At 40.1% G+C, this 16,531-nt stretch overlaps 1 protein-coding gene across 1 annotated transcript in view; it reads left to right on the plus strand.

Annotated features, from left to right (window-relative positions):
* DNAI4 (dynein axonemal intermediate chain 4) overlaps positions 1-16,531 on the plus strand; it is a 164,237-nt gene that overhangs the window by 55,726 nt on the left and 91,980 nt on the right. Inside the window, 2 exon segments of the mRNA XM_066268924.1 lie at positions 8,222-8,378; positions 11,821-11,960. Of these exon segments, the coding sequence (XP_066125021.1) occupies positions 8,222-8,378; positions 11,821-11,960 (297 nt within the window).

Below are 16,531 nucleotides of genomic sequence, written 5' to 3' on the forward strand. Positions count from 1 at the left end.
CCTGGTCGGTGACTCTGTACCCCAGGCTCTGCCCCTGTGTCACTCTTAGGTAGGAATTTGCAGTTGATGGGATTCTATAGCAATGTTATATAATTGGCTTTAGTCTTGCTGGAAGTAAAGGCTTGTTGGCGTTTGCAGGGTCCAACGATGAGAGAGTTTGCTTTCCTGGATTCTCTCTCCTAGTCCCCCCTTTCTGAATTAGCAGCCTGGTGATGCAGCTATAAGGCTGCAACTGCTTCTGCCTGGGGAGTAAGAGGCTCAAAGAGCTGGGAAATCCCCACTCTATCCCCACTCAGTGCAAGGCTTTGGGAAAGGCTCTGACAGTCAGGGCCTCCAGTGTAATCAGGCGGGGGTGGGAGTCAATTGTTGTCAAGGTCACTGTTCAGCGCCTATCATTTAGTTGGACCTCTCAACCCAGGCTTTCCACACTTTGTAGCCTGTTTTTGCAGGGAAGAAGAGGCACTAGTCTCTGCTTACGACTAGTGTAGTATAGACCTTATTATCTGCCAAGTCCTTCTTGTTAGCATTTATCCCTGAATATGGAGGCTCTATCAATCATTAGTTGCCCCCGCCCCTTTAGCGAGAGGCACTAAAAAATATCACGCCTCTTGTCTTGGATCGCTGAACTGAGAGAGATCTTATCAATTAGAACTGAGGGTGCGCAGATTTCATGGGTTAAGCTGATTTCAGTGATTGGGTGGCAGCTGTGTTTCCGAAGGTATTTTAGGCTGCCTGCGCGCGCCCCTCCCCCAACGCTTGATTGTTAACTTGAATGGCTGGGTGAGGTGCCCCGCCCACGGAGAGAATCTCCCAAGCCTCTCCCGCTCGCCCCGCCGCTGGCGGCTGGACCGCACCAGGCGCAGGATAATGGAGCCCCCTGGGTGTGCGGGTCAGCAGGGCGCCCTGGGCGAGTGGAATGCCCAAGGCACGCACGAGAATGGGGCGCTCCGGGCACCGGTGGCCGGCGACCCCCACTCGCAGTGTGCGGGCCGCTGGGAACGTCAGCGGTGCTCAACCTGACCGGGCGCGCGCACGGCTGCTTGCGGTGGCTCGCAGCGGCGGCTCGTGGAGGCCGCTGGCGGCGGCTCGCAGTGGCGGCTCGCAGCGGCAGTTCCCTGCGGCCGCTCGCGGCAGCGGCGGCTGGTGGGGGCTCCCGGCGGCTCGCGGTGGCGGCTCGCGTCAGCCGCTCGCGGCGGCTCGCGGTTCCCAAGTATATGGGCTGACTCACCACAGGCGCACTTCCTTGCGGTTTGAAAGAACGTCCCTTTGGTAGATTCCTCCACACCCTCGTCTCTCAGATTCAAGTGATAACAGTCCTTTCGCTATCAGTTTGTGTGGAACTCCGGAATGCTCCGAGGATAAATTTTTCTGTTTCCAGTTGATAAATTTGTTGTGATTTAGGGGAGAGCTGTCGGATGCGCTGCTCACGGCGCCATTTCCGTGACGTCACCCAAGTATTGCATGTTTTAAAAATTCTTAAGGCACGCAAATATACCATGGCACACCAGTTGAAAATTTTTGATACAGTCCCAGCAAGATTTTTTGTACATATCAACTAATTGATTTTATAAATTATAAAGACAGAAAGGCAAAAGACCTAAGAATCTAAAATAGCCAACACAACCCTGAAAAAAATTTTGAGAGACTAATGTTACCTGATTTCAAGAGTTAGTGTAAAGCTACCATAGTCAAGACATTCTATTGATTAAACAATAAACACTGAGCCTGACCAGGCGGTGGCGCAGTGGATAGAGCGTCGGACTGGGATGCAGAAGACCCAGGTTCGAGACCCTGAGGTCGCCAGCTTGAGTACGGGCTCATCTGGTTTGAGCAAAAGCTCACCAGCTTGAGCCCAAGGTCGCTGGCTCGATCAAGAGGTTACTCGGTCTGCTGAAGGCCTGCGGTCAAGGCACATATGAGAAAGCAATCAATGAACAACTAATGTGTTGCAACGTGCAACGAAAAACTAATGATTGATGCTTCTCATCTCTCCGTTCCTGTCTGTCTGTCCCTGTCTATCCCTCTCTCTGACTCTCTCTCTCTGTCTATGTAAAGAAAAATCAAACAAAACAAACAAACAAACAAAAAGAAAAACCAATAAACACTGATTAATGGAACAGAATAGAGATCCCAAAAAAAGACCCACAGAAGTATAATTAACTGCTTTTTGATAAAGGCACAAAACAATTTAATGGTGAAAGGATTATCTTTTCAGGACTGTGATGGAACAATTGTATGGCAAAAGGCAAAATAAACAACAATAACTATATTAGAAAACATTAGAAAATTACATATATGGTAAAGAACATTATACAGAATATATAAAGAACTGTTAAAACTCAACAATAAAAAAACAGCCAATAAAAAAAGAGCAAAAGAGTGAAACAAAAACTTCACCAAAAAAATATACTATGGTAAGTAGGCCTATGTAAATATATTCTGCTTTATTTGTAGTTAGGGAAATGCAAATTAAACAATAAGATATAAATACACATTCATTAAAATGGCTAAAATCCAGAAAAACTGACAATACCAATTGCTAGCAAGGAAATGAAGCAATAGGAACATCACTGATGTTGCTGATTGGAATGTACAACAAATTTGAAAGGCAATTTGGTGGCTTCTTATAAAGCTAACTATAGTATTAACTTATAATCAAGCAACTCCATTCCCAAGTATTCAACTGATTTGAAAACATCCAAATGAAAACCTGCACTCAAATGTTTCTAGCCACTTAATCATAATCTGAAAAAACGGGAATCAATCTAGATGTTCTTCAGTAGGTGAATGGATAAATGAACAAGGGTATATCTATATAATGGAATATTATTTAGCACTTAAAATAAAAAAGCTATAAATCTGCACAACATGGATGAATCTTAAATACTTATTGCTAAGTCAAATAAGCCATTCTGACAAGACTAGTGAATAGCATTGCATCATTCCATGTATGATGTCCTGGAAAACACAAAGAACAGAAAATAGATCAGTGGTTGCCAGGGGCTTGGAAGAGGGCAAAGGGTTGAATAGGTGAAACTGGATTTTTTAGGAGGGTGAAACTATTCTGTATGATGTGGTGGACACATGAAACTACACATTTATAAATCCTAGAATCTTATAGCACAAAAAGTGACCTGAATATGTCTGTATTAAAAAAAAATCCTAAGCCTCACCAGGCTGTGTTGCAGTGGATAGAGCATCAGCCTGGGATAGTGAAGACCCAGGTTTGAAACCCCGAGGTCGCAGGGTTGAGTGCAGGTTCACCAGCTTGAGTGCAGGGTCACTGGCTTGAGCGTGGGATCATAGACATGACCCCATGGTCACTGGCTTTAGCCCAAAGATCACTGTCTTGAATCCAAGGTTGCTGGCTTGAGCAAGGGGTCACTCACTTTGCTGGAGACCCCCAGTCAAGGCACATATTAGAAAGCAGTCAGTGAACAACAAAGGAACTGCAACAAAGAATTGACACTTCTCATCTCTCCTTCCTTGTCTGTCCCTGCCTGTCTATCTGTCTAACTCTCTCTCTCTCTTTCTCTTGCTGAAAAAAAAAGGAAAGACTACAATGAAGAGACTGAAGGACCCTTGAATAGACTATAGACTGTGACATCAGAATTAACTTTTTACAAATGTATGACATCACCTCACTGAAAGAGTGCTGGTGGTGGAGGGGGAAATGAATAGACCTAAATGATGTTGAAACTGAGTAGAGAGTGTAAGATTTAAAACATAGAACTGCATATAAAACTGTGCTCTAGTTGATACAGTCATTTTTCATGGGGGTATAGGTAAACAATTCTGAACCATTGTACATTTATACTAGATTTGAACATGTAAATAAGTGGAAAGCAGATTGTGGGAAGCACATTTTACACTATTGTCAGAGTGGGAGATGACCAACAAACAAGGGTAGAAGGTTAGAATTATACATGTGAAACTGGATGAGAACAGAAACGTTAAATGAACTCATGTGTAGCTTAATATAGGTACAGATTAATATATGTATATTGATATAGATATAGATGTATATATGGCTTAGTATAGAAACAAATATTTCCTAGCGCTGTCTGCTAGGAACAATGGAGGCCTAGAAACAATGGCATCTCCGTGGCAATAGCTACCCAGTACCCAGATCTTGGTTTCTAATACCATTCTCCAATAAAAGAAACCAGGGATCTTTGGAGAAATGATACATTCTAAGACTGCAGATGAATCAGTAAAGAAACTCAACTTGGGGTGGTGAACACACAGTGCAATATACAAATGATGCATTATAGAATTATACACCTGAAACTTATGTAATTTTATTAACCAATGTCACTCCAATAAGTCCAACTAAAAATATATAGAAAGTAAACAAGTATAAACAAAAAAACTACAGTAACAAAAAATGGTGTGGAATATAGTGAAAGGGACACAGCAGCCAGCAGAAAGAGCTTCCAATGGTCAAATGTAGAAAATTTAAACAACAAAATAAATAGTATAATATTGGATTATACCCCAAAATGTAAAGCAAATAACTGTGAGTCCATACTGATATAAAGAAATGATTGAACAAGTAAATAGATAAGGGAGACTAGACAAATCTGTACAAAAGAATTCCAAATAATTTATATACATATTCTGTCCTCAAGAAGGCAGAAATTAACTCTCCATTCTGTATAAATGTGAGTTTTGCATATTGATTGCTTTCTAAAGCGTATTGGATATAGAAGAGAGAAAAGTAAGTTGACAGCAGAGAAACCTGACAAACACTACCTCAGTTCAAGATTAACATCATCAATGGTACGTAATGTTGACAGCATGTACCCTTGATATATGCTATGATCACAATGACACTTTAACTCTGTAGTTGTCCTTGCAGAAATCCATAACCTCTCTCTCCTATCAGACAAACCCAAATTGAAGGACATTCTACAAAATACATGACCAGTACTCCTCAAAACTGAAGGTCATCAAAAACAGGAGAAGTCTAAGAGACTGTCACAGTCTCAAGAAGCCTAAGGAGATATGATAATTAAATGTAATGCATCTTGGATGAGATCCTGGAAAAGAAAAAAGATATTAGTTAAAAACTAAGAAAAGTGGGATCAAGTATGGCTTTTGATGAATGAAGTTATCAATATTGGTTTATTTGTAGTAATAAATGTTAACAATAGGAAAAGCTGGGTAGGAAGATACAGGAAGGAAGTCTTTGTAATAGTGTTGCCAATTTTCTGTATATCTAAAACTATTCTAAAATAAAATGTTTATTAAATGCTTAAAAAATGTCTAGCAATGAGTTCCAGAAATCTTTACTATGCCCTTCAGGTGATTCTGGTGCATGCTAAAATTTGGGAACCAATGCTTTACTGTATAATCAAAAGAAAGCTTATGATTAGAAAAGCTTGTGATTGTATTGCCAGGGAGAGACCAAACAGCATCTTACACACAGATTTTCTCTGAATGGTCTTGGTGAATAAATGAATAAGAAATAGATATCTATTTCTTAAACTCATAAAGAAAGTATCTTGATTTGCATATAATCCATTCGTGAGCAGAGGTAAGAATAAAACACTTTTGTGACTCAATTGTATTTTTTTTTTTTTATTAAGTGAGAGGCAGGGGAGGTGCAGAGACAGACTCCCATGTGCACCTTACCCTACCTGGGATCCACCTGGCAAGCCTCCTACCAGGCTATGCTCTGCCTGGTTGGGCCGCAGCTTCTTTGCTCTATTGCTTCCCAAGTAGCTATTTGTTAGTGCCTGAGACTGAGGCCATGGAGCCATCCTCAGCTTTGGGGACCAACTTTGCTGGAACCATTCGAGCTATGACTACAGGAGGGGGAGAGAGAGAGAGAGAGAGAGAGGGTCGGGGTGAAGACGCAGATGGTCACTTCTCCTGTGTGTACTGACCGGAATCAAACCCAGGACTACTACATGTTGGGCCAACGCTCTACCACTGAGCCAACCAGCCAGGACCTCAATTGCATTGTATTGATAATTGTATGTATCACACCAGTTCTAGCCTAAATAAGAACAAAAGAAGGCTTCACAGATTGCTGTTTATCGTGGTCATTGAAAGTGGCCAAATAATGATATCCCTTTCCCCACACAATTCTAAATTAATTGAAAAACATAGTAAGGGTAGCTATGATAGATTGAAGCCAAAATATAACATTACAGATAAAGGCTTGCTGTGGAACTCCCAAATTTGACAGACCTACTCATCCATTTATTAAAGGATCTAGACCACTTCAGGCCCACTCCAACCCTCTTAAGGGACATCATGAGTAAAGGTATGGAGAAGAGCCAAGATTGTCATACTGTAGCTCCCTCCTTCTGTAACTATGAGGGGTGTAGAAGACTTGTTCTCTCCAACACTGACAGTAAATAGAAGCCAGCAAGGCAAATTGATAAATATGTGATGCTTTTCCAGGTGGAGAAAGATCTGTAGTCAAGATCTAAATTGTAAGGCCATTTTAGTTAGGGGATCTGACCTATGAAATATATAGGTATATGGGGGAGTTTCAGGAAATTTTTCAATATATACCAACTTTAGCATTCGAGCAATGATAATACAGAGATCCAGGCAAATATCCTTTTTGCCAACCTAAGGCTTGGTTTATAAATGGTAGTTACTCTGCCATTAAATAAAAGATTGACTAGACTATTATTTTCTTGGAATTAGTGGAATTAGTAACATTTTTTTTTAAGTTATGTGGAAGTGATGGGGGAACTCCTGAATTTAAATTTTTAGCTTTAGTCAATAGGCTTAGTGTTTAATGATTTAAGTCTTAACTGATGGGTTTAAGGATTAACGCATGTAAATATTTGTTGTTTCAGGAGGCCTGGAAGCAATTAACCATTTGTGTGTATTTATTTGTTTGATCAGAGTACTGCAATCCCAAGCAATTAACCATGTGTTTGTCGGGAGAGCTACAGTCAATCAATGTAGTGTCTGAAATGCTGACAGGACAGGACCCTGTCTCCAGGAGGCCTAGGAACAAACCTTTTCCCTGTATTTCAAACCTCTTATCCACCCCTTACCTCTCCTTATAAAAAGGCTGGCCTGAGACAAAAATGTTAAGATGGTTTTTGTTGGGAAAAAAACACTGCCATCTTCTCAGATCCCCGGCCATCTGAATAAAGCACCTGTAAGGATTCAATCCCTGTCTCTATGTATTGGATTTGTAATGACAGGCAGCATGGGCTGAATATTCCAGTTTTAGAAGGAGAATGAGCCTTAGTCTCTGGAGAGTGTATACCCTTAAGTTTTTTGGTTACTTTTTAAAACTATTCAAGCTTTGCCTTCCCAAAGACTCATGAATTCCTGCCTCACACCTTGTTTTTAATACAAAACATTGAACTCTGTCTGATCTACTGCTCACAAAAATTAGGGGATCAGGGAACGTGCAGATACTCCAGTACTTTCAGGCTTTGTATAGGGCATTTTTACCAATGAAATAAAAGTTGGTTTTGCATCATTTGCATAACTGAACAACTTTTTTTGACTTGTTTGCTTTTCTGATGTTCTTGGTAATAAAAAAATATAAAATACTTCTTTTTTTTTATCATTTCATATTCGTTTTTAAATATCCCCTAATTTTTGTGAGCAGTATATATACCCTGTCACGGTTCTTTGATACGCACACAACCAAGTCCAAATTCCCCCAGCCTTGAATCAAATTCTTCAAGGAACTTAGGCCTCTGACTAGTCTAAAGATTTGAGGCTAACCCTTTTCAATGTGTTATTTGCATGGGTATTGACCCTATTTGAATCCTATACCAGAATTTCCACTGGAGAGTCTTCAGCTCCTGATGAAGATGATTGAAGGTGGGCTGTATTCTAATTCAAAAGACAACTGATAAAAAGGCCAAATAAAGAACAAAGGTTGTTGTAAATATAGACCAAAACTTAGCTTAGGCTCAAAGAAGGGTTGCATACTGTGTTCCCAAAAAATGGTTGTCCATATTCTTGAGTAGTATCAACAGTTACCCCATTTCCCTGCGATGTAATGGAAAGTTCTTGGAGTTACGACTAAGTATGAGACTGGGGTAGGTTTGTTTTATTAAGAACAGATACCGTGTGTGGGCTGTAAGATCCAGTGTGGCTTCAGAGGGATTAAATAGACTACATCTCACAATATGGCTTGTTCTTTGACTTGTAATATATGACCCATCATAACTTATGAAATGAAAATGTAAAATAACAATTAGTAAATAATTTTTATTGTGTATTTTAGATTTACAAGTTATGAGGAGAACACCTGGAGAAACTCTAACAAAAGAAGACCTGAACAAGACTATAGAGATAATACTCACAGAGACAGAAACACTGACATTATTTAACCTACCGACAGTCATGATTTCTGTAGAAGCTGATGAAGCGGAGAAAGTGCTGTATGTATGAATCAACTGTCTACAGTGCTTCTGCAATTTAAATGCTAAGACAGAGTTTCTTATTCTTGTGTGTGTTCTTGGGGATTCTGGCATAAATACTGTGTTGTATGTGTCTGGCAAAATTATATATAAGTTATATATGTACCCTGTGAAATTATACTTAAAGTGTTTATGTTGTATGTATTTTTTTCTAGAGGCAAAACACATAGCTTTACCATATATTTTTTTAACTAGGAGAACTACTAAGTTAAATCAGAAAAGAAATAAAGGAAACTTCCAAGTCTAAATATAGGTTTTAATGATTTTATGCATATATAAATTATTTTCAATTTAAAAAGAAAGTATTGACATGTTTATATTTAGAACTTAAGAGAATATGTGTTATGAGAAAATAATTGATTTCACTATATTAAAGTAGATATTTTCCATTTCTCTTTATTAATATAAATAGTTACTAGTTTTTGCCTTGTGTATTTTGAAACTCTGTTAGGATTATTGTATTTGAAGAATTGACCCCTTTATGTAATGCCACTTTGTGTGTGTGTGTGTGTGTGTGTGTGTGTGTGACAGAGATTGAGAGAGACAGATGAACCACACAACCTCTATCCCAGGCTGATGCTCTGTCTACTGCGCCATCGCCTGGTCAAGCTATTTGTGAAATATTTAAATAAAAGAGAGTTAATACATCATTAAGAAACTATCTCAATGATGATTTATATTTGGGAAAACATCTAAAAAACTTTAAAGTATGTTTACATAATTGTTAAAATTAAAATTTCAGTAAACACTGACTTAATTCTTGAAATTAAAAAGTAAATACTAAATTTAAATAAGACATAATTGAATAAAGATAATAAATTGGATCTGAATACTAAAGAAACATAAATCTAGATAACTTATACAAAAAGAAGTTTGGAGATAAGAATAGGATATAGCCTAACCTGTGGTGGCGCAGTGGATAAAGTGTCAACCTGGAAACGCTGAGGTTGCCGGTTCAAAAAACCCTGGGCTTGCCTGGTCAAGGCACATATGGGAGTTGATGCTTTCTGATCCTCCCCCCCCTTCTCTCTCTCTCTCTCTCTCTCCCCCCTTTCTATAATGAATAAATAAAATCTTTAAAAAAAAAAGAATAGGATATAAAGTGTGAAAATTTTTAAAAGATATTGACAATAGAATAAAGATCTGTTTTGCATATAGTCAGCTCCAAAAGAACAGACTAAAAAGAATGGAGGAAATGTACTATGCAAAGAAAGAGAGTAAGGACTTTCAAAAACCTATTTAAAAACAGCATTCTACAGAAGAAGAAAGAAACAAAAAGAAATATACAAAAATAAATATATAAAAAGAACTCAGTGCATTGTACTAATACTGTATTGAATATCAAATATTAAAAGAAGGTTTTTAAAACAGAAAAAAAAGAGAAAGATCGTATCATCTACAGCAGGGGTAGTCAACCTTTCTGTACCTACTGCCCACTTTTATATCTCTGTTAGTAGTAAAATTTTCTAACCACCCACCAGTTCCACAGTAATGGTGATTTATAAAGTAGGGAAGTAACTTTACTTTATAAAATTTATAAAGCAGAGTTACAGCAAGTTAAAGCATATAATAATAATTACTTACCAAGTACTTTATGTCGGATTTTCGCTAAGTTTGGCAGAATAAATCTCTATAAAACAACTTACTATAGTTAAATCTATCTTTTTATTTATACTTTGGTTGCTCCACTACCGTCTACCATGAAATCTGGAACGCCCACTAATGGGCGGTAGGGACCAGGTTGACTACCACTGGTCTACAGAGAAATAAACTGACAGCATTAGTAGGTCCCTTCTTATAGGAAGGTTTAATAATTCTAAACTTGAATTTTTCTAGTAAAATAACCAATAAATATGTGAAGCAAAAATTGGAAATTTAATGTTTTCAATATTTAAACATGTCTCACAATTATAATAGGTTTACCAGATAAAAATTAGTATAGATGTAGAAAATTTGAACCAAAAATGTAACTTAATGGTTATACAAAGAACTTGACATTGCATAATTTGAGAACACATGCTGTTTTCAGGTACACATGGGACATTTATAAAAATCATCTCTGCACAAAACCAGTAAACAGTTTAAAATTTTTTTGTTTTTTTTTAGTTTAAAAACTTTTAGCCCTGGCCGGTTGGCTCAGCAGTAGAGCGTTGGCCTAGCGTGCGGAGGACCCAGGTTCGATTCCTGGCCAGGGCACATAGGGGAAGCGCCCATTTGCTTCTCCACCCCTCTGCCGCGCTTTCCTCTCTGTCTCTCTCTTCCCCTCCCGCAGCCGAGGCTCCATTGGAGCAAAGATGGCCCGGGCGCTGGGGATGACTCGGTGGCCTCTGCCTCAGGCGCTAGAGTGGCTCTGGTCGCAACATGGCGACGCCCAGGATGGGCAGAGCATCGCCCCCTGGTGGGCAGAGCGTCGCCCCTGGTGGGCGTGCCGGGTGGATCCCGGTCGGGCGCATGCGGGAGTCTGACTGTCTCTCCCTGTTTCCAGCTTCAGAAAAAAAAAAAAACTTTTAAAGAAATGGTATACAAGATAAATTCTCTACAATGGAATAAAGATAAAAACTAATGCCTAGCCAGGCAGTGGCACAGTGGATAGAGCATCAGACTGGGATGCAGAGGACCCCAGGTTTGAATCCCCAAGGTTGCTGGCTTGAGTGTGGGTTCACCACCTTGAGCACGGGGTTGCTGGCTTCAGCCCAAATGTCACTGACTTGAAGCTCAAGGTCGCTGGCTTGAGCCCAACATTGATGGCTTGAGCAAGGGATCACTCACTCTGCTATAGCCCCCCAGTCAAGGCACATATGAGAGGGCAATCAATGAACAACTGAGATGCCACACATTCTCATCTCTCTCCCTTCCTGTCTGTCCCTATCTGTCCTTCTCTCTGTCTCTCTCTGTCTCTGTCACACAAAAAAAATTAACATAAATCTCAACTAGAACATAGATACACATTCACATACACGTTTGGATGTTCACATTCACAAACATTCTAAATTCTTCATGACTCTAAAGAAAAGTCATAATAGAAATTTAAGAACTACTCAGAACTAAACAATTATGAAAATAACATTTACAGGATGATACAAAAGTAAGTAGTACTTTGAGGGAAATTTATAGCTTTAAGTGTTTATATCAAAGTTCATAAAATTCTATGTAGAGATAGTGCTAGCATAATGTTGGTCAGAATTGAAAGTATAGTAGTAGTGAAGTTGGGAGGCTCAACATAAAGAATTCTTTTGGTGGTGGTTTAATGCAGTTTCTTCCTAAGGCGTTTTTTGATATCTCACCTTTTAGTGCAATCCATATTAGAAATGCAATTTTAAGAAAATACATGATATAAAGAGATGATATGTGTGGTAATAATGAGTTTGTTTTAATGAGTTGAGTATACTTTATTTTTTTATAGCCAGAGAAACAAGGATTATGAAAACCTTTGTAAAAATAGATTAGGCAATGACTTGTATGTTGAAAGAATGATGCAAACTGTAAACGGAGCACCAAAGAATAAAGATATTCAATGTGACAAGATTATAAAGGAAGACAAAGGTAATTTATGATTTAATTTGCTTGATAAACTATCATGTTTTAAAATTGACATTTTATGAGTCTGTCAATTAACAAGTAAATGTTAAAGTATATAAAGCAAAAAATAGAAATAATTTGGCCAAATAACAATAGAAACTAGAATCTGTGATATACAGCTTTCAGGATTTGACAAATTATATATACTAATAAGTAATAAACATAAAATATTTGAATAATATAATTATCAATTTTGATTTTTATACAAGCTGTATCATAGAACTTTGTACTCTTCAAATGTTTATGAAAATGTATAGAAACTAATTCTTATGTTACTAAGAATATCAACTATAACTAATAACATTTAAAATGTGCCAGATACTATTCTAGGCCTTTCACATTATTCTAGGCCTTTAAGTGGTTTAATTCTCACAACTCTACAACGTAGGTACTATTATTATTCTCCATTTTATAAAAGAAGAAACAGGCAAAGAGAAGTTAGCTGACTTGCGCAAGGTCACTCAGCTAGTATTACCGACAATGCTAACCAGTCTAGTTCTAAAGGCTGTTCTCTTAACTACTAACTTTCAATGTTTATAAATTAACAACTCTGAGAACACTACATAGCCAAAACTCTGTGAAGTGTGGCCAAAGGGGCAATTAGAAGAAAAGTTATAATCTTCCTTTTTTTCTGTGACAGAGACAAGGAGAGACAGAGAGAAGAAGAAACAGACAGGGCCTGACCTGTGGTGGCACAGTGGATAAAGCGTCGACCTGGAAATGCTGAGGTCGCCGGTTCGAAACCCTGGGTTTGCCTGGTCAAGGCACATGTGGGAGTTGATGCTTCCAGCTCCTCCCCACCTTCTCTCTCTGTCTCTCTCTCTCCCTTTCTCTCTCCTCTCTAAAATGAATAAATAAAAAAAAAAACCCAAAAAGAAAAAAAAAAAAAAAAGAAGAAACAGACAGGAAGGGAGAGAGATGAGAAGCATCAATTCTTTGTTGTGACACCTTAGTTGTTGACCAGGGGGCTACAGCAGACCAAGTGTTCCCTTGCTCAAGCCAGCAACCTTGAGTCAAACTGGTGAGCCTTGCTCAAACCAGATGAGCCCATGCTCAAGCTGGCGAACTCATGGTTTCAAACCTGGGTCCTCCGCATCCCAGTTGGACGCTCTATCCACTGTGCCACTGCCTGGTCAGGCGAAAAGTTATAATCTTAATGGCCTTTGTCACTCAGCAAAACCATAAGCTAGTTGTTGTAAAAGATGAACTTCTAAGCAAGTGCTAAATCAGGAGAACAACCTATTATTAACAAGAAAAGTTTGTGGCATCTTTACTTGCTCTTGAACCATTTTCCTCCCCAGTGTGGTGGTGGTCTTAAGACAGCAGCCTGCCTTCCCAGTATGAGACCCTTGCTCCTGGTTCCAGATGGAGCAGACAGACCTGATTCTTGAGGAATTTGGTTTGTCTGTTTTACCATGTCTGGGAGTTACCTGAAGGACTAACACAAGCACTTGTCTGTTGTTGTTGTTGTTGTTGCTGTTGCCTAACTCATAATTCTCAAGTGGTAAAGCAGCTGTGCATATTGAATTTTCCAAGAATGTTGTAAGGAAAATGAACAGTTCATCTTTATTGGAGGCAAGAAAATACAACTGAGTCAAAGAAGAGATACACTGAAAACCTGGGAGAAAAAGCTGGGGAGAGAGTTTCTTCAGGAAGTTAAGGTTTGAAAAAGGCTTGTATATACAGAGGAATTTAGGAAGTCGTGTGTGTGCCTAGAGCAAAAAAGACCTAAAATATCCCAAACTTTCACCTCTGATTTCTAGACTCAGTTCAAGCAGGAAGTGAAGGCATCATTGTAAACAGCCTGTCAGAGCATGGAAGGAATACCTTGACACAGACCCAATCTGTAAAGAACAGTAGAGGTCTTTCTCTTTTTCTTTGTTTGCCCCCCCTTTTTCCCTTTCTTTTCCTTTCCTTTCTTTTCCTCTCTTCTCTTTTATTTTCTCTCTTTTTTTATTTGAGGGGAGAGGAATCCAGGTATTCAAGGAAATCTCTGTCAGAACACCAGCTGACCAAAAGCTAAAAAACAAGCACTTCTGAATTGGTACCTGACAAAGAATACAGACTTAATAAAAATAGATTTGAAAAAATTATTTAACAACTATCACTCACTGCAAACTACAAAACAAATCTTGAGGAGCAGGAAGAATCTGATTTCCAGAGTTACATATTATCATGTTCAATTCAACAAAAAATACAAAGAAATAAGAAAGTAGAGTCCAATGGAAAAAATTAACAGAAACTCTCCCTGCAGAGGTATTGACATTGGGCTTACTAGACAAAGACTTTAGATCAATTATATTAAATATATTTATAAAACTAAAGGAAACTATAGACAAAGAGCTAAAGTGAACCAGTAGAATGATGTATAAACAAATAAAGAATATCAATAAAAAGATAGAAATTATAAAAAAGAATTATATAAATTCTGGAGATTAAAAGTACAATGGAAAAACTCACTAGAGTTTGACTGGTGGTGGCACAGTGGATAGAGCATCAACCTGGGATGGGTTCAAAACCCTGAGGTCACCAGCTAGAGTGTGGGCTCATCCAGCTTGAATGCAGGGTCACTGGCTTGAGTCCAAAGGTCACTGGCTGAGCAAAGGGTCATAAGCTTGGCTGGAGCACCATCTCCACCACAGGTCAAGGCACATATGAGAAGCAATCAATGAACAACTAAAGTGCTGCAACTACAAGTTGATGCTTCTTATCTCTCTCTTCTTGTCTCTCTCTTGCACATGAGTGTACTAAAAAAAAACTAACAAAATACAATAACAACAACAAAACTCACTAGAGTATTCAATGGCAGATTTGAGCAGGCAGAAGAAAGAATCAGTAATTCTTTTATTTTTATTCAGTGAGAAGAAAGGAGGAAGAGAGACAGACTCCCACATGGGCCACACCTGGGATCCACCTGGCAAGCCCACTAGGGGGCAATGCTCTGCCCATCTGGGGCATTGCTCCATTGCTCAGCAATCAAGCTCTTCTTAGTGCCTGAGGCAGGGGCTGTGGAGCCATCCTCAGTGCCAGGGGCCAACTTGCTTCAATCGAGGCATGGCTTCAGGATAAGAGAGAGAGAGAGAAGTGAGAGGGGTAGGGGTGGAGAAACAGATGGGCACTTCTCCTGTGAGTCCTATTGGGAGTCGAACCCAGGATATCCACACACTGGGCCAACACTCTACCACTGATCCAACTGGCCTGGGCTGCAAGGGAATTAAAATCTAGTATTTTATTAAAAGTATAATGAATTTTATGAAACAAATAAAAAAATATTACAAGTATAGTTCCATCAATTTTTTTTCACTTATGGATGAAATGAACATTACTATGGGTGCTTAGAATATGCTGTTGCTCAGATGGATATTAAAAAACAGTAAGGAGAGAAGAGAAAATGGTGACAGAGTAGGCAGATGTTGCAACTCCCACCTCCCAGAACCAAAGTGGATTACAACTTAATTTAGGAGCAATCATCTTGAAAAACCAACCTTGGACTAAACTAAGAGGAATGTATAACCAATCATCACTGAAGAAACCACACTGAGCTGGTAGGAATGGTGGAGATGCAGAAAGGGATGCCCTGTTTCCAGGAGCAAGAGGCAGCCTGGATGGTCTCTCACGGCAAAGTGGGTAGCCTGGAGAGTTGTGTGTCCTCAGCTCCAGGGCCAGAACTCCATCCTGGAGCCCCAGAGACTAGAGGAGGTGTACAGACAGTATTTAGCTGAAAGAAGAGCCAGTTACTGTTTGCAAGAGGGAGATAGAACTCTCAGACACAGGCTCCATCTTAAAGGGGCCGTGCAGAAAACTTCTTTCACAACCACTTACCCAGGGCTCCAGGAGTGGGGACCTCCAAGAGGACTGTAATTGCAAGAGGAGAGTGTAGTCCTAGGGGCACAGGGAGAGACTGGGGGGGGCACAGCCACCCTGACCCCTGTACTGGATCACTCCCCAAACCAAAAGTGTCCATTTTTCCTGGGAGAACCTATGCCAGCAAAGGGAAGCAATTACCTCACCCATCAGAGGCTCTCCTGCTCCAGTCAGTGCAAAGAAGCAGGGGACACATCAGGGACACAGGTTTTAAGTGCTGAGTCTGGGCTACAGTGCCCCCCCAAACTGCTGAGTAACCTCCAAAGGGCAGGAGGGCCAGCTATGGTGGCAGCTGAGGTGGTCGGCCTGCACGGTAGTGGGGTTGGAGCCAGGCAAAGCAGCCCCCATGGCTGCAGCAGGGGGCAGAGCCCAGCAGCCCATGCAGCAGCAGCAGTGAGGAGCAGAGCATGGAGAGGCCACCTGTGCACCTATGGGGGGAAGAGCCAGTTGGGGCGAGGCATCACCCACGCTGCACCCATGGGGAGCAGGGACAGCAAGGAGGCCTAGGCACCTGCGGGATGCTGAGCCTGGAGTCCCATGTGGCAGCAGTGAGGGGCTGAGACTGGAGAGGCATCCCATACATTGGCGGGGCAGAGCCCTACAAGGCGGCCTGTGTACCCGTAGGGGCATCCTGATCTGTGATCCACAAGCCCACGCACCTGGAAGTGCTG

Source organism: Saccopteryx bilineata, chromosome 3 (assembly GCF_036850765.1).
Source record: "Saccopteryx bilineata isolate mSacBil1 chromosome 3, mSacBil1_pri_phased_curated, whole genome shotgun sequence".
Taxonomy (NCBI): domain Eukaryota; kingdom Metazoa; phylum Chordata; class Mammalia; order Chiroptera; family Emballonuridae; genus Saccopteryx; species Saccopteryx bilineata.